General features: G+C 39.1%; 1 protein-coding gene across 1 annotated transcript in view; it reads right to left on the bottom strand.

Annotated features, from left to right (window-relative positions):
* Nucleotides 1-13,485: 13,485 nt before the first annotated feature.
* oprl1 (opiate receptor-like 1) overlaps nucleotides 13,486-25,646 on the bottom strand; it is a 35,048-nt gene continuing 22,887 nt past the window's right edge. The window contains exons 3-4 of the mRNA XM_039653027.2: nucleotides 20,130-20,482; nucleotides 13,486-14,105 (exon numbers count right to left, since the gene is read on the bottom strand). Of these exons, the coding sequence (XP_039508961.1) occupies nucleotides 13,582-14,105; nucleotides 20,130-20,482 (877 nt within the window). The 3' untranslated portion in view covers nucleotides 13,486-13,581. The remainder of the gene's footprint in view (nucleotides 14,106-20,129; nucleotides 20,483-25,646) is intronic.

The raw sequence follows: 25,646 nt of genomic DNA, 5'->3' as shown, positions 1-25,646 counted from the left end.
TAGAAACCATGTTTCCATAGCAACAGAAATGAAAACATCAAATATTGATGAAATATAACAGGAAACAGAGATTTGTGCATATATCTCATTTTGAGAGTGTGATGATTTGATTTCCTAGTTAGCACTTGAACAAATGAAGTACATATAGGCACCAAGCCATATTCAGCCATCTAATGTTCTGTTTTAACCTGCAAGTCTCAAAATAAAGGAAAGTATTATTGTTGTTTTTTTTGTTTTTGTTTTTACGTAATATATACACATAGTTTGGTGCTGCAGAAAAACAGTTGGTAACAGCTGTGTATAAATCATCAACCAAAGATAAAGACACAACTGATTTACCAGATAACAACAGTATACGGAGCTAAGGAGACTAATTTAAAATATAGCTGCAAGCAGCCATTACCGGGGCCAAGCGCAATAAGCGGCAACATATGCCAAAATGGCAAGGAGTGGCAGACCAACTGCAGCAAGGAGCAATTAAGGGCATTTTGAGCGAACTTTGGGCAAATGGCTAAGAAAATCACATAAACATTAACTTATAAGATGATTTAATGGGTTATCACTTTCGAACAATAGGTGGCGCAGTTACGAAATAGATGTGATGTGGTCAGAGTGAGGTGACAATGACACATGCACAGTTTGGTGTCAAAATGTGAAGGCATTGCAGAGATAAAGCCTAAATAGTAATTTTGGCAGCATGCCCAAACTTTGATGTTGTGTTACACGAAAACGGTTTCGTCAATCATCGTGCAATTCATAACTTTTAGTCGGCACGGTCTGGAGATGATACCATTCAATTTTCGTGAAAATCGGACAAACGGTCTAGGAGGAGTTCGAAAAAGAAGGTTTTTCAAAGAAATAAAGATGGCGGACAGGAAGTTTTGCTGATTATGCAAAACCTGATATCTATGTTTTCAGCATAACCCAAGGAATCTATTAAGATCAGTTTCATTGCAATAGGCAAATTTATTCAAAAGTTATTAGCGTTCTCAGAAATGAATTATAACTTTTGACCAACAGGTGGCGCTGTCTCAAAATCTTTTGAGTACCTTCAAGGCATGCTGCTTATGGCACACACTGAGTTTCGTAATGTTAGACCAAAGCATTTATTTAGTATAGCATTGTATTTCACAAAACTGTATTGAAGTCAATGGGAATTTCACGTTTTGTTCTATTATAGCGCCACCAAGAGGCTCAGTCCCACAATTTTTTGTATGTGTCCTCAGGGTGACCCCATACATATGTGTGTCAATTTTGGTGCAAATATCTCAATTTACTTCCGAGTTATAAACATTTATATGAAAAAACACGTAAAAAATGACTGACACATGACTTTGTTTGAATTTTACTACCCCTTACTATCAATATTTTCGCATTTGGGCATTAGCGTATAGTTAACAAGCTATGATTCCGTGTTTCTGGCGGTGGTTTCGTCTCGATCGGAACAGCGGTTTTGAAGATATCGCCAAGTGTTTTTTTCGCGCTAAATCGCTACGCTACACCAACCGTAACACGAAACCCAGCATGTTTAGTATCAATGGACTCGGCAACGATTCAGGAACTCAAAAAGATGACTCCCGTGAAAATAAGTGTACCACACCCAAAGTTATAAGCATTTGAAAAAAAAAATTCACCACTAGGTGGCGCTGTTTCGAAACTTCTCAGGCTTCTTCAGGGCATCGTACTGATGACCCATACCGAGTTTCGTAACAATTCGTTCATGCGTTCAAAAAATACAGCATTTTAGCACATAATTCAAAATGGCCGACAGCCAAAATGGCCGATCTGGGAAAATTGGATATCAGTCGACTCGGCATGATTCCCTGAATCTAACGAGATGAAGTTTATGATTTTTGGACAAACCGTTCAGAAGTTACGAGCAAAAATAGCCATTTTTCATATCTCCAGACCACTAGGTGGCGCTGCGCCGAAACGCTGCATGTAGCCTCAGGTCATGCTTGTGATAACATGTACCAAGTTTGGTCTGAATAGGATTAAGCGTTGCGGAGATACTGCCTCACGTCTGTTTTTGCAAGCGTTACGTAAAATTTGTTTGTGCGTTTATCAAAAACCGTTAAGCAAATCATCTTGAATTCCATAACTTTTTGTCAGCACTGCCTGGAGATGATCCGGTGCGATTTTGGTGAAAATCGGACAAACCGTCTAGGACGAGTTCGCAAAAGTACGTTTTTTAGATAATTCAAAATGGCGGCCGTTTTTTTATGACGGAAAATGACGTCATAGGGTGCGATCGAATCGGCATGAGCTCAGGAACAAGAAGCAAAAGGAATTTTGTTGATAGGCCTTACGGTTCAAAAGTTATTAGCATAATAAAAGTGAAACTTTGGACAGTTGGTGGCGCTAGAGGGAATGAGTTAGAGACACCAAAATTGGTGTATTTAAAGTTGGGACTGTCCTCTATCAGAATGTCAAACCAAAACAACTTTCCCGCAAACCGGTCTATGGGCTGCCATAGACGCCCAGTCGGAAGAAGAATAATAATAAATATAGCTGCAAGCAGCCATTACCGGGGCCAAGCGCAAGAAGCGGCAACATATGCCAAAATGGCAAGGAGTGGCAGACCAACTGCAGCAAGGAGCAATTAAGGGCATTTTGAGAGAACTTTGGGCAAATGGCTAAGAAAATCACATAAACATTACCTTATAAGATGATTTAATGGGTTATCACTTTCGAAAAATAGGTGGCGCAGTTACGAAATAGATGTGATGTGGTCAGAGTGAGGTGACAATGACACATGCAAAGTTTGGTGTCAAAATGTGAAGGCATTGCAGAGATAAAGCCTAAATAGTAATTTTGGCAGCATGCCTACATTTTGATGCTGTGGTATACGAAAACGGTTTTGTCTATCATCGTGCAATTCATAACTTTTAGTCGGCACGGTCTGGAGATGATACGATTCAATTTTCGTGAAAATCGGACAAACGGTCTAGGAGGAGTTCGAAAAAGAAGGTTTTTCAAAGAAATAAAGATGGCGAACAGGAAGTTTGTCTGATTATGGAAAACCTGATATCTATGTTTTCGGCATAACAGAAGGAATCTATTAAGATCAGTTTCATTGCAATAGGCAAATTTATTCAAAAGTTATTAGCGTTCTCAGAAATTAATTATAACTTTTGACCAACAGGTGGCGCTGTCTCAAAATCTTTTGAGTACCTTCAGGGCATGCTGCTTATGGCACACACTGAGTTTTGTAATATTACACCAATGCATTTGTTTAGTATAGCATTTTAATTCACAAAACTCTATTGAAGTCAATGGGAATTTCACGTTTTGTTCTATTATAGCGCCACCAAGAGGCTCAGTCCCACAATTTTTTTTATGTGTCCTCAGAGTGACCCCATACATATGTGTGTCAATTTTGGTGCAAATATCTCAATTCACTTCCGAGTTATAAACATTTATATGAAAAAACACGTAAAAAATGACTGACACATGACTTTGTTTGAATTTTACTACCCCTTACTATCAATATTTTCGCATTTGGGCATTAGCGCATAGTTAACGAGCTATGATTCCGTGTTTTTGGCGGTGGTTTCGTCTCGATCGGAACAGCGGTTTTGAAGATATCGCCAAGTGTTTTTTTCGCGCTAAATCGCTACGCTACACCAACCGTAACACGAAACCCAGCACGTTTAGTATCGTTGGACTCGGCAACGATTCAGAAACTCAAAAAGATGACTCCCGTGAAAATAAGTGTACCACACCCAAAGTTATAAGCGTTTGAAAAAAAAAATTCACCTCTAGGTGGCGCTGTTTTGAAACTTCTCAGGCTCCTTCAGGGCATTGTACTGATGACCCATACCGAGTTTCGTAACAATTCGTTCATGCGTTCAAAAAATACAGCATTTTAGCACATAATTCAAAATGGCCGACCGCCAAAATGGCCGTTCTGGGAAAATTGGATATCGGTGGACTTGGCATGACGCCCTGAATCTAACGAGACCAAATTTATGATTTTTGGACAAACCGTTCAGAAGTTACGAGCAAAAATAGCCATTTTTCATATCTCCGGACCACTAGGTGGCGCTGCGCCGAAACGCAGCACGTAGCCTCAGGTCATGCTTGTGATAACACGTACCAAGTTTGGTGTGAAAACGAGTAAGCGTTGCGGAGATACAACCTCACGTCTGTTTTCGCAAGCGCTACGTAAATTTTGTTTACGCGTTTATCGAAAACGGTTATTCGAATCATCTTGATTTCCATAACTTTTTGTCAGCACTGCCTGGAGATGATCCGGTGCGATTTTGGTGAAAATCGGACAAACCGTCTAGGACGAGTTCGCAAAAGTAGGTTTTTTGGAAAATTCAAAATGGCGGCCGTTTTTTTATGACGGAAAATGACGTCATAGGGTGCGATCGAATCGGCATGAGCTCAGGAACAAGAGGAAAAAAGAATTTTGTTGATAGGCCTTACGGTTCAAAAGTTATTAGCATAATAAAAGTGAAACTTTGGACAGTTGGTGGCGCTAGAGGGAATGAGTTAGAGACACCAAAATTGGTGTATTTAAAGTTGGGACTGTCCTCTATCAGAATGTCAAACCAAAACAACTTTCCCGCAAACCGGTCTATGGGCTGCCATAGACGCCAAGTCGGAAACGGAAGAAGAATAATAATAAATATAGCTGCAAGCAGCCATTACCGGGGCCAAGCGCAAGAAGCGGCAACATATGCCAAAATGGCAAGGAGTGGCAGACCAACTGCAGCAAGGAGCAATTAAGGGCATTTTGAGAGAACTTTGGGCAAATGGCTAAGAAAATCACATAAACATTAACTTATAAGATGATTTAATGGGTTATCACTTTCGAACAATAGGTGGCGCAGTTACGAAATAGATGTGATGTGGTCAGAGTGAGGTGACAATGACACATGCAAAGTTTGGTGTCAAAATGTGAAGGCATTGCAGAGATAAAGCCTAAATAGTAATTTTGGCAGCATGCCTACATTTTGACGCTGTGGTATACGAAAACGGTTTTGTCTATCATCGTGCAATTCATAACTTTTAGTCGGCACGGTCTGGAGATGATACGATTCAATTTTCGTGAAAATCGGACAAACGGTCTAGGAGGAGTTCGAAAAAGAAGGTTTTTCAAAGAAATAAAGATGACGAACAGGAAGTTTGTCTGATTATGGAAAACCTGATATCTATGTTTTCGGCATAACAGAAGGAATCTATTAAGATCAGTTTCATTGCAATAGGCAAATTTATTCAAAAGTTATTAGCGTTCTCAGAAATTAATTATAACTTTTGACCAACAGGTGGCGCTGTCTCAAAATCTTTTGAGTACCTTCAGGGCATGCTGCTTATGGCACACACTGAGTTTTGTAATATTACACCAATGCATTTGTTTAGTATAGAATTTTAATTCACAAAACTCTATTGAAGTCAATGGGAATTTCACGTTTTGTTCTATTATAGCGCCACCAAGAGGCTCAGTCCCACAATTTTTTTTATGTGTCCTCAGAGTGACCCCATACATATGTGTGTCAATTTTGGTGCAAATATCTCAATTCACTTCCGAGTTATAAACATTTATATGAAAAAACACGTAAAAAATGACTGACACATGACTTTGTTTGAATTTTACTACCCCTTACTATCAATATTTTCGCATTTGGGCATTAGCGTTTAGTTAACGAGCTATGATTCCGTGTTTTTGGCGGTGGTTTCGTCTCGATCGGAACAGCGGATTTGAAGATATCGCCAAGTGTTTTTTTCGCGCTAAATCGCTACGCTACACCAACCGTAACACGAAACCCAGCATGTTTAGTATCGTTGGACTCGGCAACGATTCAGGAACTCAAAAAGATGACTCCCGTGAAAATAAGTGTACCACACCCAAAGTTATAAGCGTTTGAATAAATAAATTCACCACTAGGTGGTGCTGTTTCGAAACTTCTCAGGCTCCTTCAGGGCATTGTACTGATGACCCATACCGAGTTTCGTAACAATTCGTTCATGCGTTCAAAAAATACAGCATTTTAGCACATAATTCAAAATGGCCGACCGCCAAAATGGCCGTTCTGGGAAAATTGCATATCGGTGGACTCGGCATGACGCCCTGAATCTAACGAGACCAAATTTATGATTTTTGGACAAACCGTTCAGAAGTTATGAGCGAAAATAGCCATTTTTCATATCTCCGGACCACTAGGTGGCGCTGCGCCGAAACGCTGCATGTAGCCTCAGGTCATGCTTGTGATTACATGTACCAAGTTTGGTCTGAATAGGATGAAGCGTTGCGGAGATAAAGCCTTACGTCTGTTTTCGCAAGCGTTACGTAAAATTAGTTTGTGCGTTTATCGAAAACGGTTATTCGAATTATCTTGAATTCCATAACTTTTTGTCAGCACTGCCTGGAGATGATCCGGTGCGATTTTGGTGAAAATCGGACAAACGGTCTAGGACGAGTTCGCAAAAGTACGTTTTTTAGAAAATTCAAAATGGCGGCCATGTTTTTATGACGGAAAATGACGTCATAGGGTGGGATCGAATCGGCATGAGCTCAGGAATAAGAGGAAAAAAGAATTTTGTTGATAGGTCTTACGGTTCAAAAGTTATTAGCATAATAAAAGTGAAACTTTGGACAGTTGGTGGCGCTAGAGGGAATGAGTTAGAGACACCAAAATTAGTGTATTTAAAGTTGGGACTGTCCTCTATCAGAATGTCAAACCAAAACAACTTTCCCGCAAACCGGTCTATGGGCTGCCATAGACGCCCAGTCGGAAGAAGAATAATAATAATAAGAACCAGCACGGATACAATAGGTGCCTCCGCACCTTCGGTGCTTGGCCCCTAATAATAGGAAACGGAACAGATACAATAGGTGCCTCCGCACCTTCGGTGCTTGGCCCCTAATAATAGGAACCGGAACAGATACAATAGGTGCCTCCGCACCTTCGGTGCTTGGCCCCTAATAATGTTTGAATTGCAGCATAATCATATAACTGTATAGTTGACTACCAGTATTCACTATGAAACTGCAATCACTGAAAGTGTGAAACAATGTAAAGTCTACAGATATGTGATGGTTCCTACTATGGTGGTTCTGACTAAGGGGATCACATTGACACTGACAATCCACTGACCAATAATGAATCCCAATAACACTGATCTAGAGCCAAAATGCTTCTGAAATAAATTTATTCAAACTTTAATAAATATGGGTCCCTAAGAATGGAAATTCTGCTTAAAATGTTGGATTGGCTCTAATTTTCAAGATATGCTATTGGATCAGTTTATACAACCTTGACTTGGGAATGGCAGGGGATAAGTGTAAAGGAAAGGGATCTCAATTTAAACCAGAAATGACTAAAATACATCTTTGTGTGGATCTATGAATAAATCCATGACTGGGTTTTGGCAATACTTGCTTTTTAGGAAAAACAGTGAATTATGCAATCTGAAGCTGGCATTGCGTCATACATGATGTGAATTGTTATTCCTAGAACGTCATGAATGATGCAATTATAACAAAGCTCAGCTCGACAAATTGCCCTATATTAGCCACAGCCCAGCAGAGTTTAGTTGCAACCCTGTTTCAACACACATACCTGTAGTTTTCAAATAAGCCTGAAGGAATTGATCACAGCGGGTTGAAATGACGAGGGAGAAAGAATCTAATTAGAGCAGTGATATAGTTTAGAAATTTAGGAATCAAGACATGAATAGAACAACCACACTAAAATGCGATGAACACAGAAAGAATAGAACAAAACACAGTGCTTAAATAGACAGACCAAATAAACTAGAACACAGAACTAAAACACATGACAAATCCACACAAAATAGAAACAAACCCAGATGATCCCAGAATCATTTTTGGTGGCAGTGCTTGAATGAAAAAGAGCACCAAAACCTCCAGTAAGAGGCCTGGTCTGCGCTCACAAGCAAAGCTGGAGGCTAAAAGGGACAAGACCTGGGACAGCTTGAGATTGGAGGGAGAAGAGGCCTCATCAGTCGAGCTTCCAGTGTCGAGCAAATCCAGTACATCACATACCAGCAGGCCTTCCACATTGTCCAGCAGGGGGATGGTGAACCTGGTGAGGGACTTCCTCGACACACAACAAGCGAGGGAGGAGAGATATCTGCGAGAGCTTCGGGAATCTATCCAGCAGTCAGTCCACATCAAGAAGGCGCCACTATACGCCTTAACAGAAAGAACATCAAAACCAAAGTCCAACAGAGGAGGAATGAATGAAGATTAAGAGGTGGTTTGGGTGCAAGAACACAGGCAAAGACGGAACGAGCCCCAGCTGGAACTCTAGGACGAAAGCCCACAGCGGAGTCGGAGGAGGATGGAGTCCTGGTGAAGAATTGATCGGCAGAACCAGGGGGTCAAGACATGACTGAGACAGAGCCGATTGGTGGAGGAGACCCAGGCAGAGCCGAAGAGCTGACAGGACCGGGCGACATCGAAGGTCCATCGCAGCGAGCAAATCAGGGTGGATCCGGGATGGTGGAGGACGGAGATGAAGGCAGAGTGACTGAGGATCAAGGCGGAGCTGTAGGGAAGGAGAAGCCTGATAAAGCTGAAGGATTGCAGCTGAAAGCCTGGAAGACCATGGCGCAGGCAAAGCGGCAACTGATCAAGACGGAGCTAGTGGGATGAGGATGCCTAGTGTAGTCATAGGGATGACATTCCTGGATGGAGCTGAGTGGGTGAGGAGCCAAGGTGGAGCCAACTGCTCAAAAGCCGAGGTAGAGTTTGGCCTGGAGGTTCTAGGCAGAGCTAGTGGTTCAACACTCCAGGGCCAGACTGGCATGCTACCAGTCCCTTTCACCAGCTACTATTGAGGGGGTTGGGCTCCATGTCATCCATCAATTGCAATCCATCATAATTTACTAGTAAATCCACAAGAACGTGCACACGCACCTGGTCAGACGCAGTTGTCTCAAGCTCCAATGCGATCTATAGCTCTGGCTTTGGCTCAAGATTTTCTATCATGACTCTGGCTTACGGTCTGCAGTGGACTCAGGAGTCTCTGTTTTCCTCCTCACTCTCACAGATGATGAAGGGGGAACCATTGTTGAGGACTACCCACTCCACAAACTCCTGGCATGTCTTTTGAGGTCTTTCCATTGAAAACGGACAAAGACAGAACAAAACACATGCTTAAATGGACTGACCAAACAAAACGGACAGCAGGTGTGAAAATTAATCAAACATAAAAAACCATAGCAACAAACTTAAAACACAGAACTAAAACGCATAACTTAAACCCAGTCAAAACAGAAACAAACCCAGGTGATCCCTTACAAATAGCTAGATTAATTAGGGTTGAAGCTAAGCTCTGCATGGCTGTGGTCCTCCAGGAACAGGAGTTTTGCATCCCTGACATAAAGTGTCTTGTTGTCCAACCCGGTCTCATCCCAAGACGTCATACAACTGACGTTTTGGGACGTCTTTTGACCATACGTCAATATTCGCCTTTTTAGGGCCCCCTTAAACGTCGGTAGATGAGGTTATGGGATCCTAACTCTATCCCAGACCTAAACCTAACCCGTCACCTAACAGACGTTAAAGGTAAAGCGTCAGTTGTATGACGGCCCGGGATCGCCATCTACCGACGTTTAAGGGAGCCCTTAAAAGGCGGATATTGACGTATGGTCAAAAGACGTCCCAAGACGTCAGTTATATGACTTTTTGGGATGAGACTGTGTTATGTTGTCTTATGTCAGTGTTTGATTGTGCAACGAGGCACATTTCTGTTTAGCCAAAGTAGATGCATCATACTTGTATGCGCATTGGAGACAACATCAAATTGAGCAAATGGAGCCCACCAATGCTTGTAGACTATTTCTGGACAGTGTCAAGAGATGCTCCATTCAATGAATACAAGAAACAAGCCAAGAAGCACATAGTAGACTCTGAACAGGACTAAACTATGTATTTTTTTATATTTATATAACCCGTTTGCTGATTTTTAAAGCATTCCATAAACAGGAAGGGTGACAGGTACTACCTAAACAATATACATAGACGTAAAACGTAAAAATGTTAAATATCTTGAAACAGTAGCCAGTCGGTTGTTTTAATTGTCATATTTGAATTTATCACATCAATATACATAATAAATAGCACATTTTATCTCTAAAGCAGATGACTAATACAAAATTGTAGACCAGTGTAATTCCTTTGAATTTCAAGACATCTGGGGTTTTGTTTTCTTTAACAAGCACAAAGTGATCTGTGGGAAATGAAGCATGATGGCAGATACACATGCTGTGCAACTGAGGTGCCACTCAATATGAATGCATCTCATTTAAACAGTTTTTACAAGAAAAGTATGTAAATCCTCTGCTCAAACCAATAACACGCAAACATCAATACATTTTCATATAATTATTGAACCCACTGTTTAAACATTCACAGTGCATGGTGGAAAAAGAATGTGAATCCCATGGTTTGGGGCTGCTTTGTTGCACGAGGGCCTGGACAGCTTGTTTTCATTGACAAAAATTATTTATTCTCAGCTTATCAGGACATATAGCTGGAGAATACAATCCATTTTCTCCTCTTTTTGAAACTCTTGTGATCCAGCAGGACAATGACCCAAAGCTCAGGAGCAAATCAATAGCAGAATGGCTTCAACAGAAGAAAATACGTATACCTTCGTATGTGACTCAGACAGAGTTCTGACCTTAGGCCTAATTACACCTTATCAACACTAGATGCGAGCAGCAAAACAAAAGCAAATAGAACCCAGTGATGCTGTCTACAGTGAATGCGGCACGGCGTGATGCGACACGATACATTTTTGGCAGTAAACTTATGTCCCGTTCTATTTCTGATGTACTAGACGCGCTCATACACCTACTGACATGAAGAACATGTGGATTTGCATTGGTCATGTGTCGCATCCAGTGTAGACAGCCTCAAGCTGTGGCGGCGCAACAACTGTCGCATTCACAGTGTGAGATGGCTTGGCATTATCTCTAGCGAGGCACCAGACATCCCAAGAAAATTGTTATGACCCAGATCAGACTAAGTTTATGAGGAAACCCAAGGGTTCAAATATTTTTTTTCCTGCACCTTAAATCAACATTACCACAGAATGTTATTTTGAGATGGTCTGAAACTTTATATATGTATATCAAAATATCATCCAGTCAGAATTTTAAATCATAAACACAGTGCATTACACCCATAGCAAGCCATAGAAGTGCTTTTTGATAACTGCTCTTTAATTAATAAGTATGCAGAAGAGAAAAAGATTTCCCATATAGGTTATGTAAACGTCCATAGCACTAGCTGGCATTTGATTTAAGTCCATCTGAAAATGGTCCCACCAGTCAATAAATATGCAAGTAGATAATCAGCCAGTCAATGCAGCAAGTAAACAAACAATCACAATAACAAGTTAAAGTTTACAGGAATATGCATTAAATGTAAAATTTCTCTATATTTCACTGACAGTTTCATTATATATATATATGAAGAGTTCAGATGCAAAAGCCTCTAAGTGCCATTTGAAATTTTCATCTAGAATGATCTTTTTTATCAAGCTTGTATATTTAAGTTCAGTGATTTCACTTAAATGGCAATGATGATTACCTATTAATTGTTATTTAAGTGAAATTACTGAACTTAAATATAAAGTTTGATAATCATCATTAAAGAAGAAAATTTCAAATGGCATTTAAAGGCTTTTGCATCTGAACTCTTCATATATATATATATATATATATATATATAATTTGGCTTTTTTTACAGTCTTTTTTTCACATTCAGTGGTCTGTGATGTAAACCCATGACAATGCTGGCTCTTTGTTGTCTGTCTCATCGAGAAGAATCCGTATGTATTAACAAAGCAAGATATATAGCGACGCAGAAAACATTGGACATCTTCAACAATGCACAGCCTCGAACATGATTAACTTCATTTTATGCACATAATAGAGCACTACAGTCATTGTTTTGCAATAAGTTTTCATTTCTTTACAAGTATTTTTTTTTAAAGGGGACCTATTATACCCCTTTTCACAAGATGTAATATAAGTCTCTGGTGTCCCCAGAATGTACACAAATTCCAACCGGAAGTGAGCATTCCTATGCCCTACTTACTCCGAAGGGCTGACCATGACCATAAACTATTAAACTACTTCCTTGAAGTGACCATTGCATGTTTCCTTCACTAACAGATCTGTGGAAGGGAGGGCCCTTTGTGAAGGGATGCAGTTTTTCACTTTCATTTTGAATGCTCCAACAAATGGCTCCCCTTTGACGAAGCAACATTCAAGGGTGCAAAAACGGTTTGGAATTCGTCCTGTGTATATGAAGTTTAAATACCCCACATGCTACCGATTCTTTGGCCACAACAAAACTGGACAATGTCACACAGCAAAAATGTCAGAAATTGTCAGTAGCAGTGTTTAGGCTTACACGTTAGTGAGACAACGTTCATTCAAGTCATCGACTAGCATGTACCATCATGTTAATCTAAAAATTGTTCAGAAACAATTTTTGTGCAAATCCAGCATTGAAGTGACCCAATTGTTTGTGAAGCAGTCCAGCGTAAAATGATTTAGGCAAATATATAATACCTTCATAACTGAAATTCAACCATGGTGTCCTCAGTGGCTCAGATGTCGGACGTCTAAGGAGACAATGGTACATCAAATGACAGAACATTTGTAAGGTTTTTCAGGCACAGACATTGTACATCTCCAGCTGCTACAGTGAGAGTTCTCCAGCTGCTCCTGAGGGCGGGATCTATGCTAATAGCCAGGGCAGATCATCTCTAGTCATTGGCGGGGCTTCTGGAACCGCTCTGTTTGGAGAGACAATTCATAGTTTATTGGGATTATAAAAAAAAAAAGGTGGGCGGTTTTAACCATTATATGCTGGTGTGTTCAAACACCTTATAAAAGTACATTTTGTATAATAGGTCCCCTTTAAGCTTGAATCTGTGCTACCAAACTTACATGAATACAAAATATTTTTGCTTATTGTACAGTCAAACCCAAAAAAAAAAATCAACTTTAAGAAAATAAAAATAACAATCAGGCTTTACGAGTCTCTGTTGTTTCAGATTCGTGTCATAACTGTATATAGTTATATAATATATAGTGCAGTCCATTTACTATATATTGTTTATACACTATATATACTCTATAGTGTATACAGTACAGTCCAACACTTGGCAATACCACAAAAAGGACTGAAACACTTAATCCATAGGTTCAGAAGTATGTTTAAGGCGATGAAATACTACAGTCTTAAATTTAAAGAGAAACATTGATTGTTGTACAGAGAGACATAAAAAGCATCTGTACAAGGCTGCAACACTGACCGACAAAGTGTATTGAATAAGAACAGAATTGTAGACAATAACATCCAAATCCAATTAAGACACTGTAAAGTGAGCCCCTTTGTCCCTAAAAGGTCGTGTCGTTTAACATGACTCCGCCCTCACTCCTAGCCCAACCCTTTCCCCCGCCCACCTGGCGGAGGTGACTATGGTGCTAGAGTGTTGTTATCTGAGTCAGCTCAGAGTTTGAGTTTCCTGTCCCTGGATTAGGTTGCGGCTCAGGGCTGACCAGGGGCAGCTCCATGCCTAGTCATGCGGGGTTACTGTTCCCATCCGCAGTCTTGCAGTTGTAGGCCACCTCACGCGCGATGTTGCGCATGCGGCTCGACTGCTGCGCATCAAGGCCAAACGGGGAGGGGTGGCAGAACTCGCGGAAGCAGCGCTTGAAGTTTTCATCGAGAAACGCATAGAGGACGGGGTTAAGGCTGCTGTTGACGTAGCCCAAGGCGATGCAGAAGTGCATGAACACCACCGTCTGGACGCTGCCTAAGTTGAAGCCCAGTGACTGCGCCAGGGCCATGATCTGGATGGGCGTCCAACACACGACGAAAGCCGCGACTACCACCAGCACCATGCGCGTGATGCGCCGAAGGTTGCGATCTTTCTCCTTGGATCCCGATAGGATGCGAACGCTGCGGAGGCGCTTCACCATGAGGCTGTAGCACACGCTGATGATCGCCACAGGAATCAGGAAGGAGAGAAGGAAAACACACGTCCCGAACACTGGATCCCAGTAACTGCGAGGATCCGGCAGAACTAAAATGCACTCGATGCCTGAGAGGAGAGAAAAATTTTAGTCACATTTAAGCCTCGAAACTTGAAGGGTTTAGACAGATAGACAGACAAGCTGATAGCCTACATTCAAGTGAAATAATTCATGAGGATATTTTCCTAAAATATCCAGTTTACTGTTCTGATGACTACTGATAAAAACAAACAAACAAAAAAACGTTATTTAATTTACTATGAACTAATGATGAGTTAAGACATACTAAATGAGGAACTAACCTTAACTACGACATGAGTCATGAATTCCTGCTTGAATATACAGTACCATCTTAACTACATGTTAATACATGCTTGTTAATTAATGGGGGAAATAAATCAAACATGTTCTAGATCAGAAGAAAGATGTACTACATGTACACAATGTAAAATTGTTCGTAAATTTGACACCAGCATCTCAAATTACAAAAAAACTTTATTTAATTTACTATGAACTAATGATGAGTTAAGACATACTAATGAGGAACTAACCTTAACTACGACATGAGTCATGAATTCCTGCTTGAATATACCATCTTAACTACTTGTTAATACATGCTTGTTAATCAATGGGGGAAATAAATCAATCATGTTCTAGATCGGAAGAAAGAAGTTCTAAATGTACACAATGTAAAATTGTTCGTAAATTTGACACCAGCGTCTGTCACAAACATCAGTGAATGTTTTGCAATGTTTACATTTAACCTTACACATTGAACACACAATGATACATTTATCATTAAAAAACATTTAATCTCATTCTGTTTTAAGTGATTCCACTGCTGCCATCAAGAATGAAATACCTACACTAACATATTCATTAAAGCAATACTATGTAACTTTTTCAACATATAATATTTTTCCAAAACCCTTGAGATGGTACATCGAATTACAATAGGTTGAATGACAGGTCTACGATAGCCTGACAGTTTCTGTATCGCTTTAACTGGCACTATGTAATTTCGGGGAGCGGGTAAGAACCCGAGCACAAAAAGAACTACAAAATTCGACTGCTTTACGGCATACGTCACTTGCCCCACTTCCTCAAATTCCGACGCGAGAGCCCAACGAGTGTTTTTTTTTTGTTTTCTCCTCTGTATGATTTCATGGCTGAAGCAGCAAGTCCAACCAACAAGCCAAAGGTTTTGTCAGAGGACAGTGGAAAGAGAAAAAGGGAGAGTGGTAAAATTAAAGGCTGGACGAGGATCAATATTGGTCCAGCTTTAGCTCGCTGGCGTGACCCAAAGGAGGAGGAGGGGTGCCAGACCGATCCATGAGGTCCTCGCTGCTAAAGGTCAAATTTTTTGGATTACGCCAAAATGAGCGAACAAGTGATTTTTTTTATACTAATACTATTTTAATTACATTCATTTGTAATACTACTCCACAAAAACGTAATTAAGTCCCCCGATCAGTTTACTGTTGGTAAAGTGTTGTGTAGCTTCGCCCCCCCCCCCCCCCCCCCCCCCGCATCCAATGTAGACTGCATTGCTTTCTTTTGAGGGCGCTTAAGACACTCAAGCATCCCCGTAGAACCGGGGCGGGCAGCTCGCGCCAGCTCGAGATGTGAAAGTATACTGATTACTGAGTTTTGTAGTGGCTACATTCTTGCAAGTAAATAATACATGATTAGACGGACAAAATAATCTGTCAGGAGAACTTTCCTATGTCTGCAGGCTGATAATCAAGTTTGTTATTTATTTTTCTGGTGAAAGTGTCTTGCTGCAAGCCACTGTATAATGCAAATCGATTTTTCAAATTTGCAGATTCATTGCAGTTTGATATAATAATATTAACATATGGCTAATATCTACCACACAAACATTGAATTAGCAAATCCATTATGTAAAACAGTAGCCACTAGCCAATAGGATAGCGTTACTATAAAGATGCTGGCTTGTAAACGTGACCTACGCGATCTTTTGACGTTTGAAAAAAAATAATAATAATTAAAGCCCATGAAACTATATTCATATGACATGCTGAAATATATGCCAATGGACCTGGGATGAAGACATTTCATTTCCAATGCTGGCAGTCTGTCCAAGATGTGAGAACTCCTTCCTTCTGCAGAGTTCGGGGATCGCTTTTCAATAAATGCACGTGTGTTCCCTAGTGTAACCATGAGCGTTTTTACGATAGTAGTAGTACTGTTTCCCAACTGTAGGGGGACCCAGAGAGAAAAATTTCAAAAATAACATAATGCTGCTTTATTAGGTGCAATTTTCAAAATTAAAATCAGTGTTAGCACAGATGATGGTTATTTATGTGGTTATTTTATGGATTGGTATACTCTCTTTATATCATAATGCAGTTGGATGTTAGTCAGTTAGGGCTCTTGCTCTTCTTCTGGGCCACAAAATGTGTCTATTTTCTAGAGCAAGTTTGATTTATTTTCCATCGAAATGTTAATTAATGCATAACGTGTAGATGGTGTATTCATGCAGGAATTCATATATGACTCATGTCGTAGTTCAGGTTAGTTCCTCATTATTACATGTCTTAACTCATCATTAGTTCATAGTAACTATTTATTAATTCAGGTATTAGTACATGATTATTCATGTAGTATTATTGTAAAGTGTTACCCAAAAACATTTAGAAAACTAAAATGTCTAAAACTGATGAGTAAATACTGAGTGGCACTCAATAATATAGAGATTTTTAGAGATTCAGCATGCCCTTTTCTGAAAATATTTTTCACAGTTAATCATTTTATCCCTGCCACTCCTCTTGACATTTTTGACAACTTACATCTGAGAGCATTAAAAGCCTCTCCATTTCTGATATGTGTGAATCTGGACTTTCTGCCAGCTACATCAACACTCCTATTAAAAAATGTGACACAACTGACAAGAGAGGGTTTTTCATCCATCCATCTGGTCAAAAGCTGCATCCTGACTACATCTGCACATAAGAGGCAATCTACAATTCGGTCCAGAAAACAGTGTCTTTCATAGTAAACCTATTTTTTTTCTCCACTCAAATAAATCATTTTGCAGGATCATTTCTAAGGCATTTCAAAATTGCTTTGTATTCGTATCATCCAAAATCAGTTACTCAAATCACATCAGTAAAACCGCAAGATTTTGACAAGCACAGATCTCTTTGCTTCAAATACTTGTGGAAACAGACTGGAAAATATATGCTTGTAACCAGTTTGAATTAGTTTTGTGCAAACAATAGAATTATAAGTAAAACATGCAACAGTTTGCAGTGTTTCTGAATTTCTTTGCTCCCACGGTCCACCAATAGGAAATATGGAATCATAATTAATCATTTTGCCATGTTGACCAAGCAACTAGTTGTTCCAAGTCCACTTTGTCAGAAGATTATTTTGAGACGGAACAGCTTTGCTAAAAAGTTAAATAAAGATTTAACAGCTACATCCCCCCAGCTCTGAACCTCTGTCATCCTCCCTCCCTCCCTCTGCTTCTGTCTGTCTTTCCCTGCAGTGTCAACGGCAGCAGAACGCAACTTGCATGAAGTGATGAATAAATAAATATGTTGCAGCATGGTAGTGATGGAGAGGAGAGAGAGTGTTACGAAAGAAATCTGTCTGAACATTCTGCTGAGAGAAACACTGATCATCTGAACTGTACTGCGTGTCCAAAAAGTCTGAGCTATTTTCATCAAACTCTATATACAGTAAAGCACTCTGGCATTGTTAGAACCTATTTAAGAGGGCATCTGTCTTTCATCTCAGACCGTAAGGATCTGCCATTAATTCTTAAAAAATCAGTGATTATGATTATGCAGCAAGATATTTACTCTTTTTCCCACTCTTCCATGAGTGGTCTCTTCTATTCAAACTGGAAACGATTATACTAATTAACTTTAATGCTTATAGTGACAAAAAAAAAAAAAACCCGCCATGCCAAGACTTGGAGAGAACTATACTGATATGTATAGAGAATTAGAATGTAATTTAAAAAATGTGTACTTACATTTAGTCATTAAATCATGTTTAATTTGGACTTCTCTGTGCATGCTCTTTGAGGTGGTGACCATAGACCTGCATTATATGACTGACAGAACGGTTTGACCTAAAAATGTCAAAATTGAAAATACTGTGGAAACAAAGACACCTAGATCTTAGATGTCCTTGAGGTAAGCTAAAACATATCAAAACTTAATTTCAAAGAGTATAGGGCCAGTAATAATAAAAAAAGTATACTGGATATAAAGCAAGTCTTTAAACTCTCATAATATTAATATTAACCTCAGGCACAAATGCATGCATAGGTCCATGTAGGATTAGGTTTATAATTCATGTGTAATGTACAATGTCCTTTAATGTGTTAGTTTAGTGGTAATTACTTCCCTGAGAGGGAACTAGAGATCAGCAAAGGTTTTTTACACAACACAACACAACACAATAAATCTAAATCTGCTTATTCATTATTATTATTTTTTAGATCTATTAGGGTCTTGAATAATGGATGAGAAGAGGGTATTGAGGAGATATCGAACAGACCCAAGACCAGGCCCAAGTGTCACACATCCACACAAATACAAATGAGTGGTCACACAAACACACCTCCACTGATGGACACATAGTTAGGTCACAAATCAAAACGTAATTTACTTTATTTTATATACAACCTGACATTTTTTCCCCCAATGAGATTCACTCTTACAAACTCAAAATGCATTTCAGACAGGAATGCACACTCAATTTTAAGGAGAAAGGCAAGCTCAGCATGTTATTAAACCGTTTTCCTGCTAATACAATTAACCTAGTAAGGTACTTTAATGGGTTTCTTTTTTTACTAAAAATAAACCTCATTCAATTAGCAAATACTATGATTATCAAGAGCTCAAAGCCACAGGGAGGAAAGGTTCTTCATGGGTCACCTGTGGTTCTGAACAGAGCAATTACCGTAACTTCAATGGAACCCATAACAGCATAATGATTAACACTGAAATGCTCTGATGTGCTTTTTAAAGCCCATTAATATTGCATGCATTATTGACAAACAAACCACCCCACACATAAACAGCCGTATTATGATTCCCCTGGTAGGTCTAAGGTGTTATAATTTGTTATTCAGCATACTAGTATATGTAAAACGGTTATACTCCCGATTGAACGTTAAAGAAATGTTTAATATTCAATGACTGAGTTACTGTCATCATTCCCACATTTTCTGCATTTGAGGGTATCTTTTACATTAAAGTCAACACAGATTAATCAAAATTTTTTTGACTATTCACGATTAAAAAAATTAATGTTTTTAATATAAGTTTATAACAGTTAATATTCAAATGAATGCAGAAACAACATAAAGACATGGCATCATTTTATGAATGAAGGCCAATATCTAATGTTGAATTATAGCCATTCAACATTACAGTGTAATTGAAATCATTATATATATACAAAGTATATATATATATATATATATATATATATATATATTACATTTATTAGGCTTCAAAAAATATAACAAATTTGAATTTAAGTGAACTTAAAATAATCCTCACATAAACCCATAATAAACGTAATATTTACCTGTGCCATACCAGTCTAATAGGTAGGACATATACAGAAATTTAAAAAAATATCAAACAGTTTGCACTGCACAAACTATAAATTAAATCTAGATGAATCCTTATCAAAGCGACAAAAGTTATTTAGTCAAAAGAAATGAGATAATTTCCTCAGTTACCTTGACAGACAGTATTAGTGACTGCCGTCACTTTAAGATCTGACGATTCTGGATGACAATGATCTCACACGCGTCTCATTCTCACAACTATTTACATTCATTTAAGACTTTGTTTAACTTATTTAAGACTGCTCTCATGAGGACACTCGACAAAATGTGTGTTGTTTGTTCAAGCGTGAAAAAGAGAACTCGATTTTGGTTTGCTGTCTATGCACACATTACTGATACGTGTCTTAATAAATCACAAATTTGATTTAGTAAATAGTTAATAAAAGTAGCTAAGTAGTAAAAAAAGTAGCTAGTAGTAAATAGATAATAAAAAACAAAAAAGGTATACATGCACACACACACACACACTCACCGTTGTCATCTTCCACGTCTCCAAGTACCATAGCCGGGACGCCTATGGCTGAAGCCAAGACCCACACACAAATATTGACCACTTTGGCCTTGTGGGGCGTCCGCATGTCCAGGGCTTTCACCGGGTGGCACACGGCCACGTATCGATCCATGCTCATCACGGTCAAGGTGAACACACTAGTGAACATGTTATAGTAGTCGATGGAGACGACTGCCTTGCACAGGGCATTGCCAAAAGGCCAGAAACCAAGGAACACATCTGTGCCCTGGAAGGGAAGCGTAGCCAGAACCAGCGCATCGGCCAGTGCCAGGTTGAAGATATAGATGTTGGTAGCGGTCTTCATCTTGGTATATCTGGGAAAGTGACAGAGAAAAGACAATAAAAATAAAAAGAGAATTATATGAATCAGGATGAACAGCTAAACACATTTATCCTGACAAAAAGCAGTCTATGTTTGCAAGGAATCAGAGAAGTTATCGCTCTGCAACATTAAAATGACATTTCACATCACAGGTTTACTTTTTAATGTGAATGTGTTGTCGGCAATGTCTTTTTATTTGATAGCTACAACCTGTGATCCCCACTGTGGAAATCCTCCAAGATTCACAAACAATTACAAATTTTGGAATCAGAATCAGAAAGAGCTTTATTGCCAAGTCTGCTTGCACACACAAGGAATTTCTTGGTAAATATGAGCAAAGCACTGCCATGACAATGCATTAAAAGCATGAATTATTGGGTTGGCAGCTGTTTTATGGTGTTTGAGAAAGGTAGATAACAGTCGCTGTGCTGTACCAATAATCTCATCATTCACAACGGCTCCACATGCACTCAGGATCTAACAAATGTTTTGGCATTGTTGAAATTGAAATTAAAAGCATATTATATCATGTAAAATTTAACAATAAGTAAAATAAACAAATCATTATTCAATGAACACTATTCACATTATTCAATTTGTTTATTTAGAGTTCTCTTTCATATCATTTTAAAGAGTGTGAATATATTTAAGAAGAATATAAGATCCCGCTTCTGACTTTGAAATGCTCCATCAATTTAAATCATTTCTTAAAGCAGTTCTGTTGCCATCACACTTCCAAAAAACTTTCTCTTTTTGACCAAAACCACAAACCTTGTTCTCACTCAATTACTCGTAAATTTACTTTAAAGAGCCTCTATGCTATTTTGAAGGTTCCTAATTTTGTTTTGGAGGTCTCCTACAACAGGTTTACATGCATCAAACATTTTCTCATACATTGGAGAATCGCCACATTTTGCAATGCTTCTCAGACGACTCGTTTGCAGATTCAGTCTCTCTTAATCCCTCCTTTCCGTGAGCTTGCTCTGCTCTGATTGGCCAGATGGCCCAGTCTGTTGTGATTGGTCTACCAGTTCTACCATGGAGCGGCCAGTGGCCCAGGCAATCTCCATGACAAGCCTGCCGCTCGATAATAGTGAAAAGAACGGCTTGTTCCAAGATCTCGACACCTCAGTGTGGATATCGGAGGCTCCGGCGTGAAAGCTGTGACCGAGCCTGCAGGAAACGTTCATCTAATGCTTTTCTCATGGCAATTCAATATTTAATTTGGCCACTGCTCTGGTCACAACCTCCAGCAGCTCCTCGAAGGCAGGAGAATGAGGTGGCTAGTCCTTACATTCTCCTGCCTCGAGGCCTAAACTATCTAAATCCTCAGATCCAGATAATTCAAGCATCGGGTCCACGTCCTGTGGGGAAGAAGCCGTAGAGCGGGCTTCCCAAACCTGAACGGGACTGACAGAGCTGGCTGCTGAATGTTGAGAAAGGGCCGAAGCCGTCTCAATATCGCCAACCAGCTCCATCTGCGATCCCCATGAACAAAGACATCGACCCTCCTTGGCAGACGCAAGTCCCGATCCACGGGGAGCGTGAGCCTTGCCTCTCTCATTAAACAGGGCCAGGCGGGAGCGGAGCGTTCTGAGAGGAAGCAGATCACAATTTGCACAGATGTATGAGCGAAAATATCCCAGAAATAATTATTGACATCTTGCACCATTACGTCATTTGGAGGTGGTGCAACTATCAAGGTCCCACTCCTGCACTCAATCACAAACACAGCTGTCAATCACAACCATACAGCACCCAATAACTAACTAAAACTAAACTAATTGGAAAACATGCGTCAACTTGACAATAACTACCGAAAATGACACAGAGCGAGTGTGTCACCCTCCCACATATAGTGCACTGTAAACTTTCTTACTAGCCATAATATATATATATATATATATATATATATATTGTGCTTCGTGACTGACAAAAAACAATAAATAAGATAGAACGCTTGCTGAAGACCACAAAGCTGACGCTGTTATGATCCGGCATCCTTTAATAGCTTCACATGCAGCGTCATGAGTGATGTCATGACGCAACACCAATCAAGATTGGACTAGTTCCATAATCCAGGTTGTGTTTCCCGTACAACGACGTAGCTCACTGTTTCACTACCATGGTACGATGCATCGTTGGAAAAATCAACTAGCTAGTCACGACTGTTTCCCGAAACCCACTGTCGCAAAGTATCGTTCAATACTTTGGTTCGTTTCGCACGTTGGTTTCGCACGTGGTGGAGTATTAACTACTTTTAATGAAACTGTTTGAGATCCAATTAATGCTGGATTTGTTTTATATAAATTACAGACATGTCATCTGAGGACTATTTCTAATTGTTCTCACTTGTTTTGCTTTATTACCAGACTCAATATTTGGCTCGTTCTTACATAGTAGAGCACGTTCGCACATGTGAACTACGCACTGTGAAACAGTGAACTACGTCGTTGTACGGGAAACGCACCCCACAATAATAACAATTAATCATACTTACAGGTTGTAATTCTGAGGATCAAGGTAGTTCAAATAAAGTGGGTAGGGTACAGTTCCATCTTTAATGGATAAGCGTTTTGTAAATCCCATTTAGACCCAAGCAGACGGATATTTGAGAAGCAAATTTACTGACAAGCCTTAAAGGAGCTGCCCCTTAAAAATGTATCATTTAAGTCAGAGGGTCATAATGAGGACTGAAAATAATAATTTATGTACACACACACACACACACACACACACCCTCTGCTTCGGGAATGTGTTCACTGCTCACTACTTGGATCGGTTAAATAAAGAGGACATGGGGGTATGGGTTACCATATTTGGCCTTCACATGTCACTTTTTATATTATTAAATATATTATTATTATTATTACTTTCACTACTTTATTTACATTATAAATATACATTGGAATTGTCCAAATATGCATTTTTACCATTTTGAGGAAACTGGACACTTTCAAATTTTACTTTCAGTGCAGTTTATTAGCTTGACAAAAATAGTATTTAAATAATTACAGCCTTGTGTAAAACTGACTATCAGTTGTGCAAATAAATAAAATAAAATATAATAATAATTTTTTTTTTTAAATCTCTCTTCTCTAATACAGCATCATTATAAGATGAGATGGTGCTTTTTGACTCCTCTGCTGCACTTTCTTGGGTTGTTATGCAACAGCATGAGCCAGACTGAGAAAGTGTGGAGAAGAAATGAAGAGGAAAGACAACATATCCTCCTCCAGTCCTGAGTCACGCAGGTATAGAGGAATTTTAATCATACAGTACCACAAACATCCCCATGGAGAATAATAATAATTATAATAATCAGAGTAAGGCTTGTGGATCCAAAAGTAAGCACTATCAAAGCGTACTCTCAAATACGTTCCTTTTAGATTATTTCTTGCACTTCCCAGGAAGTGGAACAAAAGATTCGAATTGCATTCTCACTCAAACAGAGTTTTCATATTTCCAGCTGCGCGGTAGCACAATGCAAACACTGACAGACACTGCTGTGCAATGACACTAGTGATAATAATTTTACTGAACTCCATAACCCTAATTATGAAACTGTATGTGTGAGTCAGTGAGAGTAAGCGCCTCACCAGCGATATTAGAATGCCGCTTATGCGCCACTGGGTTTATGGTGACAAGCTGAACCGGCAAATGAAAACAACACCGTGTTTTCACTGATATATAGTATTTAATAAGCAGACTTCATTAGAAGTTAACAGTAATCCTCTGCCTCAAAATTACAACGTATGTTGAATATTTTAATCACAACATTGCACTGGTCAAATTACAGATCAATATTTTAATGAAATCTCAATATACAGTTTCAATATTTCACTGTAAAAGCATGAGCACATACAGACTGAGAATTTTAAGAAGTTTTCAAATATGATGTCAAACACTGAGATCGTTTTCACATAATAAACACAGTATATCATACTATGGCAAGCCGTAGAGGAGCTACTCTATTCCCATGGCTCTCATCCGCCCTGATTGTCACACATACCTTTTCCTATCCCAAAGTAACCCCTTCTTTTGCAGGCTTTGGTTTTAAAAATGGTTAAAATGTTATTGAGCATGCATTATACGAGTCAATCAATTATTAAGAAGGCAGGTTGCCCACCTATTCTAAGTTTCTAGATGTCCATGAAATTCAACTGACACCAAGAGAGTTTTCTATTGTCATGGATGTGATTCCCACAGGGGTCTTGGAATTATTAAGTGCTAATACCCAAAACAGTATTACACCCCCTTTTGCTTTTTATTTAATTGATACTGCAATTGGCAATCTTTGTTTTTTTCTCTGGAGTTGTTTATACAACTATTTGTTCTTTACTTCAAAAAGACATTGTCACCATGCCAAACTGTATTGTGTATTAGAATAAACTTTACAAGAAAACTAACTATGAAACTCAGGCATGAATACAGACATCCCACACTGCAAAAACGAATTTCTGAGAGATGGCACAACAACCCTGTTGTAAGATGCCTACATAGTGGCATGCTATTGCATGTGTGTTACGTACTGTATTGCAATAAATGTGAAAAGACTTATGTGACAGCTTAAACAACTCTCTTCTCATGAACCCTTTGTTGCTTGCGTGTACACAGAGGTGGGGTGTATGTAAGTTTTAGTGTTTGTGATGTCAGGAGCCAGGAGGAAGTTCATGTAGTCCTTACAAGCCATATAGCCTAGTCCTTAACCCTCTATGGTAAGGTGTTGCCTCCAGTCAACATAGTCTATTTTAGCTTCTTCTTTTTTTAAAATAAAAAATATTACAATTTTTTTGGTCAATGCTCTCTAAGGGGAGGGAAACTAAAATACTAACCAATGAACATGCAAAAGAGTGGTAACATGACCCACAGGGGTCCATTGTATTCCCTCTTTCAGCACACATGTTGGACATGCACATGTCACACGGCTCCATATTTTCTCTACTGAAAAGGGCATTTTTCACTAACTTCTGTCCAAATAATCAACTTCAAAAAATATTAGTCACGCTCATTGGTAAGTTAAGTATTTTCAAAAACATTATATTATATATCATAAAATGTATCATAGGGAATAAAACCAGCTGTTCATTGTTTGTACATGTTAGTTCACAGTGCATTAACTAATGTTAAGATTTTAATAAAATATTAGTGAAATT

The sequence above is a fragment of the Pimephales promelas genome, chromosome 20, assembly GCF_988280905.1.
Source record: "Pimephales promelas chromosome 20, fPimPro1.hap1.1, whole genome shotgun sequence".
In the NCBI taxonomy this organism is placed as follows: Eukaryota; Metazoa; Chordata; class Actinopteri; order Cypriniformes; family Leuciscidae; genus Pimephales; species Pimephales promelas.
This window is presented reverse-complemented; position numbering and strand designations above follow the sequence as displayed.